We start from the raw sequence: 24,171 nt of genomic DNA on the forward strand, positions 1-24,171 counted from the left end.
TCCTACCAGATTTTCCCCCTGGGATCAGGCAGTATGAGGTGAGATCATCAGGAAGTGTCCTTTTCCTTCCTTCTTTACCCGTTACAGACCTGGATGCACAGACTGACTGCAGTAAGCCTGTGGTACCCGGCCTTTTCTCAGTTAGGTGCAAATTACCTCCCCTATGCCACATGGCCAGCCGTGTGCCTGGGCTGCTGGCATATGGCAAGGCAGCGCTCCAGCTTCTGCTTTGCTAGCTTGCTGTTTTATTACATACAGGAGAGGACAGAAAGAAAAGGCTAGGGGAATGTCAGGAAACTTTGCTGTCCAATATGTGAGATCCTGTCCAAACTATGTCCTTGGCAGATGTCTTAAACTACAGGGACTCTTCCTTCTCTTGATATGCGTATGAATTTCAGGAACTCTGCGGCAATGATGAGGTCAACTGGCCCCACGTATTCACAAAATAAAAATGAAGGCTCAGAAGCTATTAGGGTTTCGGTTTTCTTTTATGTAGTACTGGTTGCTCTGTATCAGCTTGGCCTCTACCAACACTCTGCTGAACTCACACTTTTATTAGTCTACTTGGAAGTTGCTGTTACAGACAAAATACTTAATTAGTCCTTTAATTAACGGGTATTTTAGCAGACATAAGCTGCCACAAAATACAAGAGTACTTGTTTGAGGCCTTAGTGTAACTGCTGTGCCAGTAGACCATTACAGAAACCATTCAATACTACATATTTCATTAAATACTAAAATTAAATTGCCCATATGCACTCGATGTAAAACTCTTCATGTCTAATTTGCACCAGTGATACACATGCAAATAATCAGAGCTGGAGAAAACATTATCCTTTGCCTTCCTCTCTTCCTGCAGTAACCTGGTTCACATTGGAGGAGGGCAGCTAAGTGGTAATATTTTCCAGTTACCATTTAATAATTTGTTTAAATTAGCTAAAGCAAGTATAAGGTTTTTCCTCCAGGTAGAAGACTCAGGGTATTCTGGTAAGATAAGGACAAGGCAAAGCAGGCAGCCACAAGAGAGCTTTCAGAGCGCTAGACAAGTATTCTTTTTAAGACACTGAGATATTTTTAGGGTCCAGGCTCAGCTTGAGCTCCTGTGGGGGTGCAGCATCAGTAGATTAAGCGTTGAGAGCTCATGCTGAGCGTATCAGAGGCTGCAGGAGAAAACCATCAGCAGAGCATGCCACAGGTGAGCATGAAGAAGGCGAGGAGAAGGGCAGAAGTGTCACGCTCCATCTTGGGGAGACTTAGCAAGACAGTGGGGTGGGAGTGCAAGAACTAGGTTGTTAGGGAAACAGAAGCAGGGAAACAGAAGGGACACAGGGAAACAGAAGCAGCTGAAAAACTTCAGAGCATTGATAGAGAGGAAATAACAACACCCGCAGTCCTCCAATTCAGTTCTCCTCATGATCACGTGGAATTAGAAATTGCCAAAACTGTCCTACCTCATGCAGGTTTTCAGACAAGGGAGGAGATGCAGAGCTCTAATGTCAGGATCCAGCCTTGATTTTGCTGATGAATTGTAAGCAGAAATACATCACAAGATGCAGAAGAGGCCCACCTGGACTTCAATCTATTCAGGTATGTGAAACCAATGCAAGTTTCCTTTTCATAATGTAAGAATGTGATTAAAATGGCACAGAAAAGGAATGAGGGCATGCTTGCCTTTGCTCAGTTCCTTTTTTCAGCTTTCCTTACAAGGAATTTTCTTTAAATTCTTGTTTTATTTTTCATATGTCACATTAACTCCAAAGATGTGTCATCTTCTCACACAGTGAGGAAACAGAACCTTAGCATCTCTTCCTCCCCCAAACTTCCCCCCTCTACTCCGAACGGCACGAGACAGTGTGTTCCAAGGAAAACTTCATACATAACTGATAAGCGCTGTATGCTTATGGTTAGATTGTCACAGCTCTTCTTCAGTAATGCAAGGAAGCAAGAGAAAAGCCCTCCAGGGATGGGGGAGTAGAGGGTGCCTTCAATTGTTTACATAGATAAAAGAGTAAAGAGTTTGCTATTCTCATACAACCAGCAAGTGATTGGAGGGGGCACTCAACTCCATAGACAAATTTCTCTTCCACTACCCGAGTAAACTGATGCCTCCTATCATGGCAGTGACACTGGTTCTATACTGTATGAGACACAAAACCTCAGCCTGATCTAGAGCTGGTAGGTAAAGGTTCCCTGTGCTCCCACCAATACAGATCCCACTGCTATGTCTTACCTTTTGGTGCTTTTCCCCTCTCCTTGCATGCTAAGTGCAAAGGGCATCAGCTATGAGGAATTTAGAAATCTCAAGCGATTGAAAACAGACACAGGCTTTGGGTTTTATAGCAGATATAATTTAACAAAAATTAAAAATATATTTTTCCGATGTATTTTTAAAAATAGTTTTAAAAATTATTTGCCCAGGCCAGGTTAAAATTATTTAAAAGCATAATTATCAGGAACCACTCTTCAAAAGTGGCATTTCACAACATCATCATCTTTTCCATTAAAGCAAAGGTCATGGTTCTAACATGTTTTCAAATACAAACTTAAGTCCAAATACTAAATTAAGAAAACACTGAGTAGCAACACTTAAAATCTACACATCTCCGAAGGTCAGTCTTGGCCCATTGCCACCTGGACTTTTTTTTTGCACATTCTAAAACATATTAACACAGGACTAAGGGAATTAGATCCAGTGGAGAACAGAACAAAGAAATATTATCAGAGGAGAAAGAAAACTGGGAGAGATTTCCATATCCAGAATTGTAGACCTGCTGGTAACACTATCTATTTTTGCCGCTTTTCTCACTGAACTGGCTGCAGTAAAAGCCAAACCTCCCATTACCACCAGCTCAGGCTGTACTCAGACTGTATACAGCCTACCTTCCCCTTGCCTTTAAGGACATTAAAATTCAAATCAAGTTTTATCATTAGAGTATGCCCACAGTGAATTTTACCCAGTAGCTTTTACCCATCTCACAAAAAGGAGTAATAAACAGAACTATTTCAAAACTAATTGACTTCTATTAATAAGAAAACATAAGTAATAACGTAAGTAAACAAGATCCAAGATAAGATTCAACAGTAACCAACCACATGTTAACAGAGCCCTTTAAATCAACATTTTGCTTTGTGCCTGCACAACCAAGACACAGGCAACATCCTCTGATACTATGTGTCTTCTAGCTGAGTCCTTCCATAAGCACTGACAGCCTTGATAAGGATTGTCCTTGCTTCCGTCGTACTGAGTGATCTTGCTCAGTTATCTACTTTAATTTTATTGATTTCTTCTTCTTGGCTTGTTGTTTGGACACAGTACCCAGAGCAGATTCTGAAATACCCACTGATGTCTGAGGCAGGAGTAGTTTTCCAGACTGTGTTGGGTACTTGGTTTTCATTAGGACTTTAAACAGTGGCTGAGACAACATATGTTTTAGTTGTTTTTTCATCCCTTTCAGCATCTTTTGCTTCTGGCTTTCTTCTTGCTCACTAGCTTTTCTTCCTTGGAGCAGAAATCAAAGATACAGAATGTTACAACAAGAGAAGAACTTGCATCAGCCTCTTTCACCAGGCTTTTGCAGTGCTAGGGCCAGATGCTAATCTCATCTTTCTCTCTGTAACAAGGTCACACAACTCCCATACAATCTTCCAGTCATCTGTGACACTTTCAGATCACCCAAGGCTGCCCACAAGATAACAAGATCAAGAAGAATCCTGCCTACTGAGCACCTATACCCCAGGTATCATTCTGCTAAATCATTCAGTTTGCTCTCAACCCAGAACAGATGCAGGAACAAAAGGAAAGGGGGCCCAGAAGATAAGGTATTAACCCAGGGCTTCTAGCTCAGGCAGAAGCTTCTTCTGTGTATTTCTTTACTTTATGCATGCCTTATTTCAGCACCTGTACAACAGGAAGCCCTTTCCTCCTTATACATAAAAAACAATGAGGTGCTCAGATTTAATAACATAGGAGAAAGAAGGGCATAGAAAAGAGTGGGGATAGTTAATACGGTCAGAGGCCTGAACTGGAGAGAATAAATGAATTCAAGATTGCTGTAATTTAAATTGAAAGGACATTACTAAATCCTTTGTAACAGTGTAAGAGGCATTTCATTTATGGGAGGAACGACTGAGATTTTAATTGGTCTCCAACAAGCTACAGAAGAATCAGAGACTGAATACATTTTAAAGCATTAATCTGGCAAGATTCTGGGTGGCAATTACAAAGTGCTTCACTTGAGAGCCACAACTTACTTGGACTGGATGTGCTGTTTTGAAACTCACTTCAAAGCACAGCATACTCAGATTATGTCAAAACAAGACAGCAGAGTGCTAATTATCTGAGAGCGCTCCTGAACAGTTTGGACAATTAGTGCTTGCTTGCAAAGTGGTTAGAACAAGCTAGTCCAGCCATGAATAAAGGAAAGAAAAAAATTAATCTGAACATGTTTCAAAACTAAGGCATCTGCATATTTAGCAGCTAACAGGTTAGAGACAGCTTAAGCTGAAGTGATCTGGGCAGCACCCCTAATTCAGCATGCCTTCAAAAAACTGGTAGGAAATCATCCCTTCAGCTCCTAAAATTTGAACACAACGTGGCATTTTACAGTGCATTTAAGCAGTGCAAAGCTTCATGGCATTGAACTAATAGGCACCTGTAGTTGCACAGCCCTACACATTCTCTCAGGCACAGCCTGCAGAACAATTAATTTTAAAAATATAAGAAATTATTTACTTCCAACACACCACCAAAAACCTCAGCAACTTGAATGTAAGTATTGGCCATTTAGCCCACACAACTCAACCTACATAAGGCTCACACAATTTTTGGTGTTTGCTAGTGTTTCCTGGGTGTTCCCACACAGAGCTGTCAAGCTCCTGTCCTGCTGACTACAGGGGGGTGGGAGAGATAGGCAGAGTGGAGAAACAGCTTTTTCTTTGACACAGAGGGGACAAGACTCAAGCAGGATACTGGGCTGTTAGATTACCCTAAGATGTTTGCCAGAAGCTAAACAGTTCTTGTCCTATGACATGTGGACTTGTCTGCGACTTGCCATAATTGTCACACCTCACTCCCTCAGCTCCGGCACTATCTACTGCACAACCATCCTGAAAATACGATCAACACCACGTACTAACTAATGACACTCCTTTCTTTCCCCTTCTGCCCTGCAGGTTTTAAGAGTTCCTCTGCCATGATGGGGCTTCTTCTGGACACCAGTGCTATGGGACAACTAAGCATACCCATAAACAAGCATTTCTACTTGCCCATAAACATGTCATCATCAAGATCAATCTCAAGAGCCTCTGCAGCTTGCTGGAGCCAGGAGTTGTGTTGCTTTGCCCGACTGTTGAAAAACTCTGCCTTCTCAATCTGTCGTGCCAAATTCATCCGCTCCTGCAACAAAAGTACATTTTAGACATTATGATCAGCTTTAAATGTGGGGCACTTTAGCAGAATCAGTGTTTGAGAGCATGCATTACAATGCAACTGAGGTGCAGAGACACTTTTGTTCCCTACTGCTGTCCCAGCAGATGCCCCACATAATAAAGACGTCATCATTTGCTCAAGTGTTTTCCTTCTTCAAATCCACGACAGAATCTGACTTCTAAAGCATCTCAACTACTAACCATGCCTGAACGTTAACTCCTCATGCTTTAAACGAATCATTACAAACACTTCAGAGACATCAAGGACAAATCATGATTCAGATACCAATCATTTCCAAGTTACATATTTACATAGTGCAACTGGATCGTAAAGTTACTAGTCTCAGCAATAAGGGGCAGTTGCTAGCTTCATCCCACTCTGAAGAAGTAAGCTCCTGCAGGCCATATGGAAGGAGCTAGTCATGTTTTCAGAAATGCACCTGATCTTGTTTAGGCACAGGACAAAATGTCCTGTCTTTCTTCCCAGCTGCACCCAAGTGGAACAAAGATGTCCAGCAAACCTAACCTGACCTGCAGCCTTCCAGCTGGGCCAAGCTGTCTTAAACACCTAATTCATTATGGAAAGAAAATCTGCACTGACAGTAAATAATAATCAGCCCAGCAGCAAGTTCTGCTGTTTGGAATGTGCCTGCGGTTGCACAAAACCCTGTGCAGGACACTCTGACCACCCCACAGTAACATCACCAGCCAGAACTGCCAGGATAATTAAAACACAGAAAGAGAGAGGAAATTAAAGTTGCAGTTGACTAATAAAACAAGTCAGTCACTTCTCCTTAGATCATTACAAGAAATTTTAAATAGTTTTTCCATCTTTGTAGAACTTGAGTCCTCTTTTGGTCTCTTCACTACCCTGGTTCACCAATTCTATTCCTCTCAAGTGTGAAATACCTTCAGACTTTTCCTGAACATGAGTGAAGGCATGCAGAACCAGCGAAGGAACATGCCAAAGGGACAGACATAAAGAACCAGCAGCGCTATTAGTCCCAACTACAATGGCTTCGTGATTAAGCCCAGGGCAAAGTGTAAATGAGACCTGACCATGTGAAGGGCCTAGGAGGCTGGAGTCCTGTAATTACAATTAAAAAGACATCTTTTCTGGGGAGAGGAGCACTATTACGGATAGGAGAGAAGATCGTGAGATGGTGGCAGGAAAAATTAAGTGTGGAAACAATATTTATTTGCCCATTAATTGACAGAGCATGATAAGAGCCAAGAACTACTCATCAAGAAACACAGAAGGGACCTCTGAAGAAACACTCTAAAAACAACAGATTTCTTTCAGTAACCAGAAACATTTGGCGGGTGGAGGGGGGTGGGGGGAAAGACGGGGCGGGGGTCAAATTCTCTTTGTTACTACCAAGAGGGGAAAAATGAGCCTGTGGAAGCATTTATTTGATTTTCTTCCTCTTTCAGAAAGCTGCATCTCCTGAAAGATTCACACTGAATACCCCATTTGCAGCAAGCCTGGGCTTTGAAACTTGCTGACATTATTTGCAAGGTGAGGATACCGCTGTTGCCAGTCCAAGCCAACTGCATAAGCATGAACCAGAATACCTTAAAGAAGATATTTGTTGCATTATCTGACTGCTTGCATTTTTCTCCTGTTCTCAATGACTGTACAATATTCAGACACTCCAACCCCAGCTGGATTCCTTTCAAATGCAGTATTTAAATATGTCCCATCTGTACATGGCTGATGTCACCCAAACCGTTAAGAGAATACTGAGACATGAAATGGCCCCTTATTCAAGAAGTAGAAAATTTGTGGTGACTAGATGCTTTCTAAAGTATAATGTTTTGTAAATCCTAACCATTGGCTATCTTGTGAGTTAGTGAATGACTGAATTCTCCTCAAAATGGGCAATAACCTAGAAAAAGGAAACATACCTGGTTTGACATGGTTCAGTGGCAGCAGTGGCCTCACAGTATAGGAACTTTTAGAAAAGCAGACAACTCATTACTTCAACTGAGAAGAGGCAGATGAAGACCACTGAAGATCCCTGGACCTGCTACTGTTCTCTAGTCTGTTCCTAACACAAGTACATTGTTTAAAGCCTCTTAACAGAGCCATCCCAGCTCCCCAGCCACAAAACATACTCACTTCCCTGAACTGTTTTTGGGAATCTAGTCTTGAGAAGTTCTACATAACAACGTGCAAGAAAAATGTAAGTGATGTTTATGTTTGAAAACCTTTCTTGGGCCAGTTATTGAGGAGAAATCACAAATATTGCTTAAAAAAAGGCAAAGTGTGATTAACTTCATTTTCAAATCCATGTCCTGAAGAGTAAATTTCATCTGAAACGTGGAAAGAACGTGATGGGTAATACAATAATACAAGTAAGCAAGCAACTACTCAGGCTGCAAAGAGACTTATTTCTTTACCTTGATAGAAGTCATGCACTTGGTTTCAACTGGGAAAAATGGCAGCTCTTCACTCTTCTCCAATGTTCTATAAATTTTCCTAAAGTTGATCAAGTCATCAGGGCCAATCAGCAGTAGGCTAAGGCCTTCGTTGGCAGCTCGGGCTGTTCTGCCGCTTCTGTGGACGTACAACTCAGAAGTACGAGGAACCTGCAAATATTCAGAAAAACCATGAAGCTGGCCATGGAAAGCTAGCAGCAGCAGCCTGTCATGCCAAGAGGTTGCCAGAGAATATTGGTTTTTATATACACATGGTACATTGCATGTAACACAGCTGAAGGTAAAGTAAAAGATGATGTCTGGAGACACTTTTTGTTCTCTGGTCCAGTATTATTCCTTGCATAATCTTTTGTGAGTCTCTCCTAACTTCTGGCCCTCTGCCATTTCATTTGCAAGGCAGGAAAAAATTGTGTGTGTCCTCAGAGAAGAGTTATAGGGCTGAGTCATGTGACAACTTTGGATATGAAAGTTAAGCAAAAAGCAAGGGGAATCATATCTGTTATGTCATTTCTCATATATAATCACACATCCATGAAGTGCTACCTACCACAGTCAGTCACTGCAGCAATGAGATCCTTAAGTACAAAGCACTACAGGACAGTTAAATCAATAACGATTAAATCTCTGTACTCGCAACTATACTATACACAGGACCGAGAATCACAGCTTTATAGTGTTCAGGGTTTGGATCAGCAAAAGTTTATTTCAAAACCAAAACAGTAAAAGCAAAAACATTAAAAATATTTAACCTGGTAGTGGATGACATGCTGCACGTTGGGAATATCAAGACCGCGAGCTGCAACATCTGTTGTCAGGAGGACACAGCTGAGAAAGTGATAACATTTAATGAGCATAAAATTGAAGAGTAAACCATCTGCCAAGGAACATAAAATACAGCGACCTAGAATTCTACCACAGCAATTTAAGGAACAGATTTGTACTATATCATCTGCTGGAAATATGCTATTTGTTTGCCCTCACAGAAAATGATACCCAATATTACATCAGAGGCAGTCTTGAAACAGCAATTCTTAAAGTAAAAGAAAAAAATGCAAATATTATCTTCAGCAGGTCTATTCTGTTTCCCATAAAGAAATTCACTATCTTGCTGGATGCTGTTTTCCTATGCTTTTCTTCTCTCCCAATTCACAGGAACGCTAGTGCAAATCGCTATTCAATGACCTAATCCAACTACTTGGCAGGGGGGTATGCTCCCCTTCATGACATTTCTCAGTGCTCTGCCCAGGCTGGGTTTAAAAATATCTTTAGCTTGATATGACCGTACCATTAACAACACAGTTGAACCTTTCTGTCCTGCCAAAAGATATTACAAGTTTCACCAGTTGAGAAAAATCACATTATTAACATTATAGATTTAATTAACAGCTTTTTGGGGCTGAAATATGTCTACCAAGTTGCACTCAAAGAAGTTCTCTCAGTAAATTAAAAGCTAGAAATATAAAGGGGAGGCATTCTGTTCTGACAATTAGTATTTCTCCTTACTCCTAGAAATTAAGAACTACTCAAAAAAGCCATTATTTTATATAAACAGTCCACTACAGAGACCAGTCTCCCTAGGGTATGGAACAATTCGTTTTAAAAAAATCTCCCAGCAACTGAAACAAGTTACTTGTAGGTAACAGGAATTTGTTAAGATTTTATGGCATCTGACTGCACACTCTATGAGGTTCAAAGAGATAAATGGATAAAATTCTACAGTTTGCAATCTGCAGGAGGCCATGATAGCTGGTCTCAGATCTCTTCTTCTTGCCTTGAAAATCTGCAGTCTCTGAAAACGCGCCGTCTGGCCTAGGCCAATGCTATTGATACTACATTTTGCCAAGGCATACTACAGATCTATCATGGCAATTCAACCTCTGTTCTCCCTGCCTGAGTCTATTACCAAGGTACAAATTCCCATGCAGTCAGACAGCAGGCAGCACTTCACAGCAGGACTAAACTGTGAGGCTTCTGGATTATGGAAGTACTGAGACCACCAACCTCCTTCCAAAGGCCAGCCCAAAGCCAGCAGGAAACAGTAACTCTTAAAATAGCAGGACAGGCCTGCCTGGGTAAACCTGACTGCCCACTGCTGCTGACAGGCACAACTGCCCCTTCTCTTGCATTGCTCTAGGATACGTTGACCCTCTGGAAGCTAATTCATCTAACTAAACCCGCAAAACCGTAATCCAGCAAAAAGTGGTTAGTTTTCTGATGGCTTAGTGAGATGAACCAATTTACAGAAGGATCAAATGAGCTGCAGAGCCAAGGGCACAGGGGCAGAGAGGTGTGCAGGATGGTTATAAAAGCATATGGCTGAAAACAGGGCAAGTGACAGCTCCTTCAGCATCAATGAGCTGCCAGACTACAGGATAATTCAGGCTCCAAGGGACCTCAGGAGGTCTCTAGTCCAACGTCCTCCTCAAAGCAGGATTAGCTATAAGGCTGGACCAGGTTGCTCAGGCCTTTACCCAACTGAGCCTCAAAAACCTCCAAGAACAAGCAGCCTGTTCCAATGCCTGACTGTCCTCACAGAGAAAAAGCTCGCTCTTATATCCTGGCTGAATCTCTCGTTTCAACTCGCACCTGTTATCCTCTCATCCACCTACCACACACCACTGTGAAGAGCCTGGCTCCATCTTCTTGATAACCTTCCTTTAAGATATTGGAGGGCTGCTATTAGGTCCCCACAAAGTCTTTTTCCCAGGTGATATAAACCCAGTGCCCTCAGCCTCTCCCCTTGCAGAGCAAGTGCTTCTTGACCATCTTGGTGGCCTTCCACTGCACTTGCTCCAGTTCATCACCTCAACCATCCTGTGAAACCTCATCCTTAATCATTAATAACCTGGGCTCATGGACAGGGGACTCACATGCCCAGCTAACTCCCTCAACTTGCTCCTACTCTAACAGAGCTGTTTCTTCTCCCCACTACCCTTTACACGATTTCTTTTCTTCTCTACTAGGAAGTAGAAAATCAACTCACCTCTCCCGCTCAGCAAACCTTTCCAGGTTTTTCAGCCTTTGCTTTTGGTGCATGTTGGCATGCAAAGGAAGAGGATCGCAATTTAAGATCGTGAGGAGAGAACTGAGGCGTTTTACACAGTCTATGCTGTTTGCAAAGACCATGGTTCTTCCTGGATACTGGAGAAGAAAGTAATAGAGATAATAGTCCTTCTCGTCTGTATTACAGTGGATTCTGGTTTCTGTCAGAGTCTCAACAGTAGCCTCTTTCCTTGTTAAGTCTATCACTTTGGGTTTGCCCTTTATTCCTACTTTTTCCATTAACAATTCTAGTTTGGTCTTCTTGTCCATCTTTTTAGCATTCTTTTTCTGTAAAACTCTTGTGGGAGTCTGATGGACTAAAGTCAAAGTGGCAGAAAAAACAAAAGTCTGTCGTTGGGGGTTATATTGTGAATCATTTAAGATTTCCAGCAACTGAGACAGCTCTAAGAAGTGACCTTTCTCAACCATTCGGTCTGCTTCATCAATCACAAGGCACCTGTCAAATAGAAAACACACAGTAAAAATAGACTTGTGCAGATAAATACAAATCTGATACACTTCAAAAAGAACTTTTCCTGCTAAACATATAAGGGAAGTTCTGCCTGTAAAACCCAAAGGAATGACAGGTATGCCGGGGTAGCTACAGCAGCCTTCCACATTTCTTTTTGAAAAATCAGGTTTCTAAAGGGAAAGTGAGGTTTCTGCTATTGGCTTTACTTGGTATTTCCTTCCATCAATATAACCACTGTGCATTTCAATAAAATACTCTGGCAAAGAAATAAATTATTTTACATAGTCTAAATTATTTAATCAGTTAGTGACACCCATGCGGTGGCGCCCAGTTCAGTATCCAGCAGTTAGTCTAAAAGGCACCTTTACCTGAGCTGCCGAAGATTTGAAAGATGCGGGTGTCTCTCTTTAACTAACTCCCACAGACGGCCTGGGGTTGCAATTACAATTTCTGGCTTTCGATTCAGTACACGTTCTTGCTTCTGTGCAGCCATGCCTCCAACCAGAATTGCAGTCTTAATGCCTAGAACATATAAGTAATATTTTTTATCTCACTAATTTATCAGTGAACATCTTTACATACATCCACTCAAAGAAGTATTTTAAAAAGTCTATACCGCAACTTTCAGCAAGCATTTTGGCCAGAAAACTTCAGGGGTTTTATATAACACTGAACATGCAGCAATGCCCTCAATTTTACAGAAAAATCCTCATTATAGTTAGACAGCAAAAATAAAGTAGTCTTTCTTTTAGTGCACCTGTCTTCCAATAGCAGGAAGAACCACATATGTCCTCCATAGCTGTTAGCTTTGTTTACCAGTTTCAGAATCTCATGTTTTGTCAATTATATCTGCATGAACAAGCATGTTCCTGTTATGAATAACCAGCAGGCCCCTCCAAGAATAAGACTGAGAAATGCTTGTCTTGCTAATAACTGCTCATTTGCTATGGAATAATCCTAACAAGAATGCTCCCTCGCACTTAATGATTCTCCGGACTGCACTGTAGCGCAGAGACCTTAAGTTAGCTTTAAGCAATTTGCTCAGGTACTAAAAAGAGTTTAGCTTTGGAAGCACAGACTCCACACATGGCTTATTTCATCCTCCTTCTTCAAAGAATACACTGGCCCATGACAAACTCAATGCTACTGTGCAAGATTCCTCCATTATCCAAGCTACCACAGATCTCTCTTCCCTACTACTTGTGGAACCCCATGCTTCCAGGTAGGGATTTTTTTCAAAGTGAGTTTGAGACAATAAAGAAAGGCCACATCAAAACATATTTTCTCTCCTGCTGCAGCAACTATACATCACTTGGGCAGCAGATTTTTACACACAAATAGCACAGCTCCTTTCAGAACTGTACTGACATAAATTGATTATTTCAGGCTAGGAGTTAAAATTAGCCTTGTAATCAGCTGTAGACTGATGAGCACAGCAGGACGTGTAGAGACCAAAGGAAGATGTGCTTAAAAGCAGTTCACTGCACTACATATCCTCTTCAATAAATAAACAATCACTACTATTGGAGAAGTGGGGAGTTTTTTCCCAATTCTCCCCATCTTGAACAGTTTCACATCCTCAACCATTCAACTAACAGATGTGCTGATCTCTGGTTTGGAAGAGAAAGGAATAGGATGGAATTGCTTTCATCAGGCATGTTACCCAGCAATACGCTGTGGCCTGACTGCTCTAAGAAGTAAGTCAGACAATCCAGCAATGCCTTCTATCCTTAAAATCTACGGCCATAATTTTTTTTTTGATAGAGCAAAATGATATATAGAGATATATGTACATCTATTATCTATATAGATTGATGTATCTGTGAAAAAATGAAATTATGCAATATATTAAAAAATACATATAAAATGAAATTATTTTTAATATATAACCTACATCACTCAAAACCAGGACAAAGTTAGCTGTGTCTAACACTGATTCTGTGTTGCTAAAGCACGAATCAATAGCTATTTGAAGGAAGAAACATTTTAAAGCAAAATATCCCACATTAACTGTTTACTTCCACATGCATGTCACTGAAGAATCTTAATGCATTTCTCAAACATCAGTGACTACGAACCCTAACCCTTCAAAAGCCACCCCAATTTTATGATGCGGAAGAAACTGGCACACGTTCTGGCTCAACACCAATGCCAAGATCCAAACCCAGCATAATGTGGGACATGGCCCATGGGGTCTACATACCTGTAAACTTTGCAACTGCATCAATATGGTGTTTTACTTGTACAGCTAATTCTCTTGTGGGAGTAAGGACCAGTCCTAAAAGAGGTCTCTTTTTATGGGAGCCAACAGTATGTGTCTCGTCACTGGAATCAAATTCAAAATTTTCCAGCACCTTCACACAGCCTGTTGTGAAAGATGCATCTTCATCCCCACTATCTTCAGCGTGCTGATGGGTTAGTTTTTCTGCTTCATCCTCATTTTCCCATCTTGTTTCATCACGATGCTGATGGGACTCTTTAGAAACACTGTCACTTCTGGTTGTTGAGCTATTTGATTTTTGCCACTGCAGCACAGAGTGAATCATTGGAATTGCAAATGCAAGCGTTTTGCCGCTTCCTAAAAAAACCAAACAAGCAGCATAATACAGACCGACAAGTCATTTATTTGAAAAGAGAAGAAAAACAACAGCAAATCACACACTGTTCTTAAAACATACAGTTGTAACAGACACAAACACTTGATCTTTAGAAGACCAGAAACTTGCAGCAATAGCATCTTTTCTCCTGTTCCCTTTATACATCTCCTTGAGGTCACCAATAGCATACTTCCTGGGGAACAGGTATTTTTCCAATCTCTAGCAGGTCAGGCAGATTCATTTGTTCTGAAAGTGGTTTTTAAAAGCTGCAGTTGCAGCCAAGATATTTTTAAAGAACTGTATGCCCGTAAGGAGAATACCATGCCCTAATTGACAGTTCTGATCAATGTTCTCCAAATAAAGGAATAGCAAATGAGGCCAAGGACAAACTGGAATGTACTTGAAGGATTCACTTCCATCTTCAATTTAGAGTACTGTGTTTACGACTTTCTAAGAAACTGTATTTTGAAATACTCCACCGCCTAATTTCCTGATCTATCACCAGCTCACATTTTTATAATCAAAACACATAAATCTGATTTAAAACAGATAATCCACTTTGGAGAGAAGGGTGTTGTAAAATACAAAAATGCTCCCCTAACTTTAATTTCAGGGGTTCACTGTAACAAACTGCAAGTCACAGGCCTGCCACATATTCCCCTCTGAACTGTCTCTAATAAAGATGTTAGGAGAAGCCTGGAAGCACATCCACCCCGGTTAAGGTTCTCATAAATATCAGTTCATTGATCACCAAAGCAGCATCCAGAGCACAAGACACTATTACACTATTCCTGTAACAGGCCACCACTGAGATTTCCTCTGGAAATCTCATCTCAATTCCTTGAGCACTGTTTGTCCATATCACAAACCCATAATGGTTTGCCAAATTCAGCAACACAGAATTTTGCCTATTTAGGAGAGAACCTTAATATTAGTTAATAAACAGCTAAGCCCAGTATTCTGACCAATACTGCTGTAAAGCCTCCTTGTATCCACTTCCCCACATTTCTGCACATCTGGGAGGTCTCTTCTGACTTCTGCACTTGAAGCAGAAACTGTTTATAATCTGCATTTGCAGAGCACTCGTACAATAAGATTCTGCATTACTAGAACATCTGTTTTTAAGGTGAAGAACACTGCTGATCTTCAAGTAAACGTAATGCACTTTGACTGGTGCAAATGTCAGTGCTGCACCCAGCTACATTATGGCTGTGATAATCAGGACTATTCTGCAGGCACTAGATTCACGCACAAATTAAACAAATAATCACCTCATAGGGCACGTTATCCTCACAACACACAGATCATATACCATAGCCAGGCCTGCAAAACCAGGAGAAAAGTATGTCTTGGTACCCCCAGATACTACAGCTCAAGCTAATTCATGATCTTTTAAACCGTTTTAGATTGTAAGGTTTTAGAGATAAAATTTGGTTCCTTAACCAAAAACTTCACTAGTTCTACATCGTAACGAACAGAACTGGTTAAATCCACGGCAAAAACAAGCCTTGACATTCCCTGCATCTGATCTCCACAGGGATCTACTGCCATATCAAAATCTTGCCATCCTCCCCTATGTTGCTACCAAGAGGGAAGATGAATAGTTGTTTCACCTGTCACCTTCCTCCCTCAGGCCCAATGCTAAGGGAAGCTGTAGAATGTAGAAAAAAGAACTGGACAGCTTCAGCCTCTCACAGCTGCAGCACTTCCTAACAGACAATTGTCCACACCTCCTCTCAAGTTTCTACAGGAACACTGATGACCCACTGAGCTCTCTCTGGAGAGAACCTGGCTTTCTTTCATGAAAGAAGAAAATAAATACTACCTCAGGGTTATGCAAAATTAGACAGCAACAACACAACCTGCCACCAACTGTGCTTTCCATTCTGCAGCTAGAGAGGGATTTGCTTTCCAGCACTGCCAAAACGGCATTTTTTTGAAGCACAAAAACACCATTTAAATTTTCAGTTCCATTTTCAGAAACACTCCCTGCAGGTTTTTCTAATCTTATTAAAGCTAATAGCACCAGCCTAGTTTCTAATTAAAATAAAAATGCAAATGACTGCATATTTTATTAGTTACTATACCTTCATGTTCAAGAGCAGTAAATGGCTTTACAAGACAAGCAGTGAGAAGGCAACTGGAACAGATGAAAAGAATGCAATGGAAACCTTTAAACCAATGCAGCTTCCAATCGTGCTTCCTATTTTTAGTTTTTATGGGGAAAAAATGTTGCACTGCTAAAGAACACAAAACTTCAAAGGTATGGGCAGCAAAAAAAGTTAGAGGGAAAGTAATGCTCCGAGACTTCACAGCATTGTTTAAGTAAAAAAGAAGCTATAACAAATTTCACAATGCTCAAAGACAAAGGCATGAGCTGATCACAAGCGGGACAAGAGACAGTACCTCTCCAGTTAACGGATCAACGTAATACTTCAAGCACAACGTAATACTTCAAGCAGTGAGAAGGGCTGGTGACAACATATAGGCCAAGCCCAGAGACAGGGCACAGGGTGGGCCTGTTTTGATACAATAAAGGCCTAGGCCATATTCACAATACCTAACACTGTGCCTAGTATGTATTTACCACTCCAAGCTAGTACTGAACCATGTTCAGAGGAATCCAGTTCTCTGCTTTGCCTTGGCATGGGGACATCCACAGAAGTTAGGCTGTTGGAACATGACTGTGTTTCAATAATTCTGCCCTTTGCAGTGTATTGCCTTACAGTTCCCAAAATAGGAAACAATTTGACAAACAACAGAAAAAGAGACTTCTGTCAAAAGCACAAAAACTCATTGAGACTTCAAAACTTTGCACACTGTACTTTGTAAAGACAGAACATCCTGTGTTTCTAAGTTACAAAGTTTTAGTACTTCACAATGAATCATTACTAATATATTGAATACACAGAAGACACAAGCTCTTCTCCTACATATAAATGCTTCTTCTGCTACGTATAAAAACTCCTAACAATAAGCTGAATTTAAAGAGGGGAGATGGGAAGCTCCCAGCATATACAACCAGTTTAACAGATTTGTACCTGTTTCTGCAGCACCAAGAACATCCATATTATCCCGGATGGCAGAAGGCAAGGCTAAGGCTTGAATAGGAGTCGGAGCACTAAACCCCAGGTAGCTCAAGGCCTGCAACACTGGTTCAGGTACAAACAGGTCTTTCCATGCAGACACATCAGTTTTGTGATCAGCTGAGGCAGATAAAACTTCTGTTGTCCAGTTTTTAACTTTTTTAGAAGTAGTTACCGATGGAAGAGCTTCTTGAGCTTGAGAAGCCTTATTTTTAGCTACCTTCTTTTTCTTTTTCTTTGGAGCATCTTTTGTGCTTGAAGTGCTCTCAGCCACAAGTCCGTGGTCTTCACATTTTGCCGCTTCGATTATTTTGTTACACTTTGCCTCTTTATCAACCGGCACATCAATTTCTGTTGCATTAGGATCACCACTTTTATCTGTTTTGCTTCTCAAATCTTTCTGTTTTTTTTTCTTTTTGGGAGGGACGACAGGTTCTTCCTCCTCGTCATTGCCTTCTTCTGAAAGACTCTCAGTCTTTCTCTTCATCTCTTTTACTTTCCCCACTTTGGAAGAACTTACTAGTTTGTACTCTGTAAGTTCCTCCAAGCATACGATATCTCTAAACTCCTCATCAGCAAATAGATTGGGGTCGATTTGCACAGTTTTCCATTTTCCTATTACTTCAATGCCTTTTTGTTTCAGTTTAAAGGAGGATTTAAATCGCCTTCCTTTTTTGGCCTTCATTTTTACCTAAAAAATACCCGGGGGGTAAAAAAGCAGGGTATCAGATCAAAAGAATGAGGATTACATTGATGATATTCGAACACACGGGAACGCAAGGCATAATTCTTGTCCTTCGGGGAAAATAACATGAATGGCCTTCAATATAACTACAGCAGGCCAGGCCTACAGCCCCGCTCCTGGAACAGCTCCGGGGATACAACTAAAATCGCCGGAATAAATCCCCGCAGGCCGCGAAGCGCTCCCGCCCCTGCCTACCCGGGGTACCACCCGCCAAAGGCCCGGCACGGCCTCCGCTGCGGCACACGGGAGCTCCGGGCACCCGCCGGGACCCGCGGGAGGCCCGAGGGGCCCCACCGGCCCGCAGCCCCGGGGCGAGGGGGTTCCCCCGGCGCTTACCGCGCTCTGCAGCCCCAGGCCAGAGAGGAGCGGAGAGAGGCCGCGGGCCCCGCTCCCCGACAGCCGCCCCCGCTAAGGCCACCGTCCGCCTCGTGCGCTCGCGGGCGCCGCCATTATCGCGTGACGTCACTGCGCGGCGCCCGCGAGCGCGCTTCCAGGGGGCGGTGCCGGGGCGGAGGGAGGGGGTGGCATGCGCATGCGCCCCCGCGGTGGTGGGAGGTGGGGTGCGGGGTGGTGCGCTGCTCGCGTGAGATCGTTCCCGGCCCCGGCCCCGGCCGTCGCTCCCCGCTCCCTACGTGTGCGCGTCCCGGTGGCCGGCCCTGCGGGAGCGTCCCGCCGTGCCCTTTCTTCGCGGGCCGTGTGGGGCGGGCAGCCGGCCCTGCGGAGCGAAGGGCTCGAGGGCAAGCGCTGGCGGTAGTGGTCGGGTTTCTGCGCCGCCCGTCAGGCGCGCCTCGGCTGTGAGGGGAGGGTGGTGCCTCCGGGGGGGACGGGGCGGCCTGGCAGCCCGGTGGCTCGGCTTGTCCCTCAGGGAGAGGGCCGGCTGGGGCCGTGCGGGGCGGGGGGGAGTGTTGCTGGCTGGGCCACGCGGAGGGGTGCTGTGTAGCCGCCGGCATCCGCTGTTTCTCCCCGAGGGAAAGCATGCGGCCTGGCAAGGGAGAGGGTTCTCAGCAAGGCCTCAGTTTAGGTGCTCTAGACTCCCTCTACATTTGGCTATATGATGAGCTTAAGGAGACAAGCTTTCTAACGTGTAGGCAACTAACGTGAAGGAATGAGGATACTCCTTTCCAGGTTTTGGGTTACTGGAGAGTAACAACTGCTTGCTAGTGTTACTATCAACTTAACTTGCTACTGCAACATACATTTTAAACAAAGCAAACATAGCTGCGGCTTGCAGTCCCCGTGGACTGACGATGCTGATCGTGACAGCTACTTCACCAGCGTGGAAGAGGACGTACCTGTTTTCTAATCAGGCACTGCCTTTATCTTTCACAAGTACGGTAGTAGCTATGGTGCTGTTTGCATAAATAATACTAAAGTGTAGATTAGACATACTGCTGCAGCCCTGACAAAGAAGGAATAGGAAAATTTGTTTACCTTCCTGCAACTGAAAATTTTCTTTCAAAATACAATCAACATCTCTATAGATCATTTATGTATTCTAGTGTGCATAATACATCTCATTCAAGAAAGAATGCATAAAAGGCCTCTTAAATTTCAACTCTAAAATTAGCAGCTAAGGTTGAATGTCATCAGCGTTGCTCATTCAATAAAAAAACTTGTTATTCACGCTTGCTTATGTGTTAATGTGTTCTTTATTATTCCCTGCTTAGAAGAGTATTGTGGGTAAAGTAATGCAATTTGGAGAAAAGTTGCAAATAGCTATAGATGCAAGCATACCACTGAGGTCACAGCATGATTTTTTCTCCTCCTGTGTGATCAAGTGCTCTTTGCAGCTTGATCTTGGTGTAGGAAGAGGACGTCATAAATCATATACTATGATAATGGAAGATTTTTTTTCTGCTAAAAGATTGGCAGATGCTCTGAACAGCTTCTTTTGCTATGAGACATTGGGAAGAGAGGAAAAAACAGGAGATTTCTAGGTGATAGAGACCAGGACAGTAGATTAAGGTGCAATTACAGCAACGATTACAATTATTTCTTCTCTGTGGTATCTCTAGGTGCTTCTTGGTTCTGTGAGAAGATGGGAAAATGGGGGGTTGTTGGTTTTTTTTGTAATGTGTTAAGGCCAAGGGCAGAAATAAGCATATTAAATGTTTTCAAGGACAGTTTCAGTTCCAGGTAATCATTGTTAATGATCTGCCAATGCACAACATGAGGAGTTGCTTCCAATTCATATCCTCCTGTGAGCAAGGCTAAAGAGCATTTGATACTTTGTCCTCATGTTCTGTAGTTGAAATCAGTGAGAGTCCCAAAGTGAGTTCAGGGAGCAGGATTTGATAAGGTACCTTTAACACTTCAACCAGCAAACCTTAATTATGTAGTACGGAACTGGAGATAGCGATGACTGATAGTGCTAGCTCGCTGATAGGAGCTGTGACTGCATGGTCATGGTCAAGTTTAATGCGGGGTCTTTATGCATTCCTTCATTAAATGTATCTTTCCTTCCAGGTTGTGTAGATTCAAATTAATAAGTGACAATTTTGCTAGTTTACAGTTTTTCCACTTTATCTCTTTTTATTTTACTGGGTATTAGCAAAAGCAAATCTGCAGAAGCAAAAGAAACTGATTACTCTCAAATTCTGGTGTGGTTGACTTAATGCTGATCCCGAATAAAGAGTAAAAAAAATGTGGACAGGAGAGTTCTTAGTTGTTAATCCGTCCTTACATAGTTTCAGAGTTTGCAGCTCTGTCCTGAAAGAAAGACTTAACAGGGAAATGACTTGCCAAATTATGCTGAGTTATATTTTTTAATGTAATTATGGACATATTTTTACCGGGCATAGGAGTATTCTAATTTTTTCCTCAAGAATCCATTTGTGGATTCAGCTGACTTTTCTTCTTGATCAGTATTGAGCTCTATATACTATTTATAGACTGAGGGACTGAATTACAAGCCCTAAAACTTAATTTGAAAGAAGGCACATGCCTATTTGTAATAAGCGTGGAGGTTCAGAAGGTCTTACCTACATAGAGGTGGCAACTCTTCTTACTGCCATGGTGTGAACTGGTTGTACAAGAGGCATTGCTTTTCTGAGTTGCTTTGAAAAGGGATAACCAAGGGAACTAAACATTTGCTTAGTTTTAGAGTAACATTAATATTCCTGAGCCTTTGTAACCTGAAAGTGACACAGCTTTGGTATGTTGTGACAAGGCTTTGTCAACAAGAAGTGTGCATTTGTGTCCTACCAGAGAGCTGGCTGTTACACTCTTGGTAAGTGCAATTACATTATTGACAGTGCAAAGCGAGAGCTCTTAGTTAAAATGCCAATGATAAATGAAGCAGAAGTCTTGCTTTCTCCCCACCAAGACTTCTTGAGATCAACAGTTACTTAAATACTAGGAAATTGTAGATAATATTGTATATTGTATATATAAATAATATTGTATAATTGTAGATAATTGAAGATAATAACATGTATTAATAAGAGTCATGCCACTTGTATGCTTGCATAGCTCACGTCAGTACATACATATTTCATTATTTTATCAATAACTTCCAAACAATTTAAGCCAATATGTCTGAGGGCCCAAGAGAAGTCGAGGGGTTTGATATCTATTACAGAACTTTAGCTGACAACAGACCCTTCTGTCCTCCCCAGCTGTAAACTTACAATCCTGCAGATCAGTAGGCCAGAGATTGTGGTTTGGTCCCCACTGTGCAGTATTAGATACTAGATATTATATGTTTTGTCAATTAATATTTTGATGTTTTGTAAAATATAAAAGATTTCTCCTAAGGTAGGTCAAGCCAGAGATCTTTTTGACCAATACCTTTAACTTTGGGATTCAGGTAGCTGAATTCAGCACCAGGAACTGTTGAATCTGCGTGTGAGCAACTGATGTAAGCCTTCACTTAGTAATCAGTTTCCTTGGTTTCTCTCTTGTTTTTTTGTCTCTTGCAGGAAGATCAGTATCTGCTTAACTACTGATTTTAATAGCCATTACTGCTAATAAAAGAATGTTCCTATACTGTGATTTATATTGATACTCATCTTGTGGTGCGTTTTGCACATGAAAAACATGCAGCCACTGGCCTGTGGGGTACTTGATGCCTCCTGTGCTTTGCAGGCTGTAGCATTTGCTCTTCCGTCTTTTCTGGCATGACAGATGAGGCCTGTCGTCCTGGTCCTGAGGTAGGAAGGTAAAATCTTGGTTCTCAGGCTCAAGGCCTTTGCTCTCATATTCAGAAGTTCTGGAATACCGTTCTAGGACTGACAAGATCTTAAGGCATAGCACCATAAAAATGATAACTCTGCGAGATGGGTTGTTAACTGAAGGCCAGTTTTAGGTTGGATTCTTCTTTCTGTCTTCTGCAGCATTCTGGAACATTTTTCCTATGTTTCTCCAATTTATTAGTTCTCTATTGTTAAACCTCATATGAAAACATATACCCCTTTGCCTGCGCTGGTGTTTTTTTTCTTTTTCTCTCTTTGTTCTTTCTTCTAACTTTGCAGATGAGTTTCTTACTTATCTTTGTGAAGCATTTTTGGTATATAGTATGCTTTATTGCTGCTGCTTCAGCGAATGCGTTCACAAAGCCAGGAGAAAAAGATAATCTCCAGGCATGAGATTTAAGAGTACTGGCACATTCAACTCTAGTTACAAGACCAAAGACTTTTTCAAGAACAGATATATCAAAGTGAAGATTTTTCTGTGTGATTGAAAAATAGCAAAGACGCCTTCATTTAAGACGAGGGAAACATTTGCAACGGTTGCAAATGCAGTCAGATGCAATACATAGTTCAGAATGTATTTTGAAGGGAAGAATGATAAAGGAAGTTATGAAGATAACAGAAGATTAAATAAAAGGCTGTATTGGTTAACCAAGGGGAAATGGGAAACCAGGCCATGTCACTTGATAGGGTAACTGGTTTTCTGGGCAGAAAAATAAAGTTCATCTAATCTACTTGGACATGCTCAAAATATTTTTTATATGAGAAATTCTTAATAACAAGGAATAGGAGAGAACTTTGAGGTGAAAGGAGCTGGCTAAAGAGGAAGGGAAATGCATGTTTCCTTTGGGGGAGCATATTGGTGTGTGTATCGATAGGTTAACCTGTGAGCTATATGGAGTTTACTCAAGGAGTTTCTTAAAGTCTTGTGGACTAATCTTATTTCATTAATAACTGTGATACAATATGAAATTTGCTGATGACACAGTTATTAATACAGAGGGGAATTATGATATCAGGCAGATTGAAAGACCTTGAGGACCAGAATAATTGGATGAATTTACTCATACAAAGTGCAGCACCATTCAGCTAAGGCTAGTAGTGAGAATTTATACTATTAACATGGGAGTTAATTAGTTTTAGATCATTGTGGATGAAAATGACCTCATGTATATTTGTAGTATATTTGGTAAACTAATTCCTATACAGACATTCATCCTTCACAGGAAGCATTACTTCCCTGAAATTTTTATTTGCAATACTATATTCTGATTACCTCAGTTCAAGAGAGGTGAAGTCAAACTGCAGCAGATGCCAAGAGGACTGCTAGGGTGATCAGGGGAATGAAGATCCTGTTTTAGGAGTGAAAACTAAATGCTGAGCTTAGCTTGTTTAACCCAGCATTACAGCAGATATGACTGCAGTCTTTAAATACCAGGAAAGGAAGAATAATTTAAAGTAAAGGACAACACTGGCACAAGAAGAAACTCGGTAAACTGGCCAACAGTAATTTTAGGTAGGAAATCTGAAGTTTCTATGGCAACCAATGAGTAAAGAATACTTGAAGGCAAAAAGTCGTTAGTTTTAATATAAAGTTTGACATGCGAATGACAGATAGTGTTCATGGTTGTCATAGCAAGGAACTGGACTCATTGGCTACCTCTATGTTATGAATATAGCAGTGCCAGTCTTTGGCTCTGAGGCAGACTGGTGTGGCTTGACCATCTCTGTACTGGTAAACTCTCTTAACCTCCTGAGCTTGCATCCTTACTGCCTTCGGGGAAGTGCCCAGGGAACCGTGTGGGAGAGGGCAGGCTGGCCTTGGGACCACACTGGCAATTTCATTGTGTGAAAGATTGAGCTCCAGTCCCTGTACCATGCCCAATATCATTTAATCTGTTACTGGTTCCAGAGATGTTTTCCCTTCCCTGCTCATTGTACCAGGGTTGAGAAAATTCCTGGTAGGCTATGGTATAGACCTCCCTACTGAAATACTGATGGCACTGAGATTTTTGCCATTATTGTTCCTATTTCTAAAATGTAAATAAATTCTGCTTTATGCGGATATTTGAAAAAAATAGTAAACCTGAGGAAAAAAATGTGTTCTTTTTTACAACAGAAAATAATGTACTTCAGCTTCATAAAGTCATTTGCAATTAGATCCTACTCT

General features: G+C 41.7%; 1 protein-coding gene across 2 annotated transcripts; it reads right to left on the reverse strand.

The window, feature by feature from the left end:
• Positions 1-1,367: 1,367 nt before the first annotated feature.
• Positions 1,368-18,284, reverse strand: DDX24 (DEAD-box helicase 24). 2 transcript variants are annotated; one of them, XM_075503509.1, is made up of 9 exons: positions 18,148-18,284; positions 17,022-17,757; positions 13,587-13,961; positions 11,752-11,905; positions 10,853-11,368; positions 8,619-8,694; positions 7,831-8,019; positions 5,262-5,395; positions 1,368-3,495 (listed from the first exon to the last, which is right to left on the reverse strand). In XM_075503509.1, exons 2-9 carry the CDS (start codon positions 17,749-17,751, stop codon positions 3,264-3,266), a joined length of 2,406 nt encoding a protein of 801 aa, XP_075359624.1. In that variant the 5' UTR covers positions 17,752-17,757; positions 18,148-18,284; the 3' UTR covers positions 1,368-3,263. The 2 variants fall into 2 exon arrangements, with proteins under 2 accessions (XP_075359624.1, XP_075359623.1); XM_075503508.1 differs by having other exon boundaries at positions 1,374-3,499; positions 5,266-5,395.
• Positions 18,285-24,171: the final 5,887 nt, after the last annotated feature.

This window comes from Mycteria americana, chromosome 5 (genome assembly GCF_035582795.1).
Source record: "Mycteria americana isolate JAX WOST 10 ecotype Jacksonville Zoo and Gardens chromosome 5, USCA_MyAme_1.0, whole genome shotgun sequence".
In the NCBI taxonomy this organism is placed as follows: Eukaryota; Metazoa; Chordata; class Aves; order Ciconiiformes; family Ciconiidae; genus Mycteria; species Mycteria americana.

Excerpts from the sequence above, each read along its gene's own strand:
- DDX24 (XM_075503509.1), bottom strand. The coding sequence starts at position 17,751 with ATGAAGGCCAAAAAAGGAAGGCGATTTAAATCCTCCTTTAAACTGAAA. Across the intron at positions 11,906-13,586 it reads TGCAGTTGCAAAGTTTACAG|GCATTAAGACTGCAATTCTG; the intron begins GTATGTAGACCC and ends TATATGTTCTAG. Across the intron at positions 8,020-8,618 it reads AGCATGTCATCCACTACCAG|GTTCCTCGTACTTCTGAGTT; the intron begins GTTAAATATTTT and ends GAATATTTGCAG.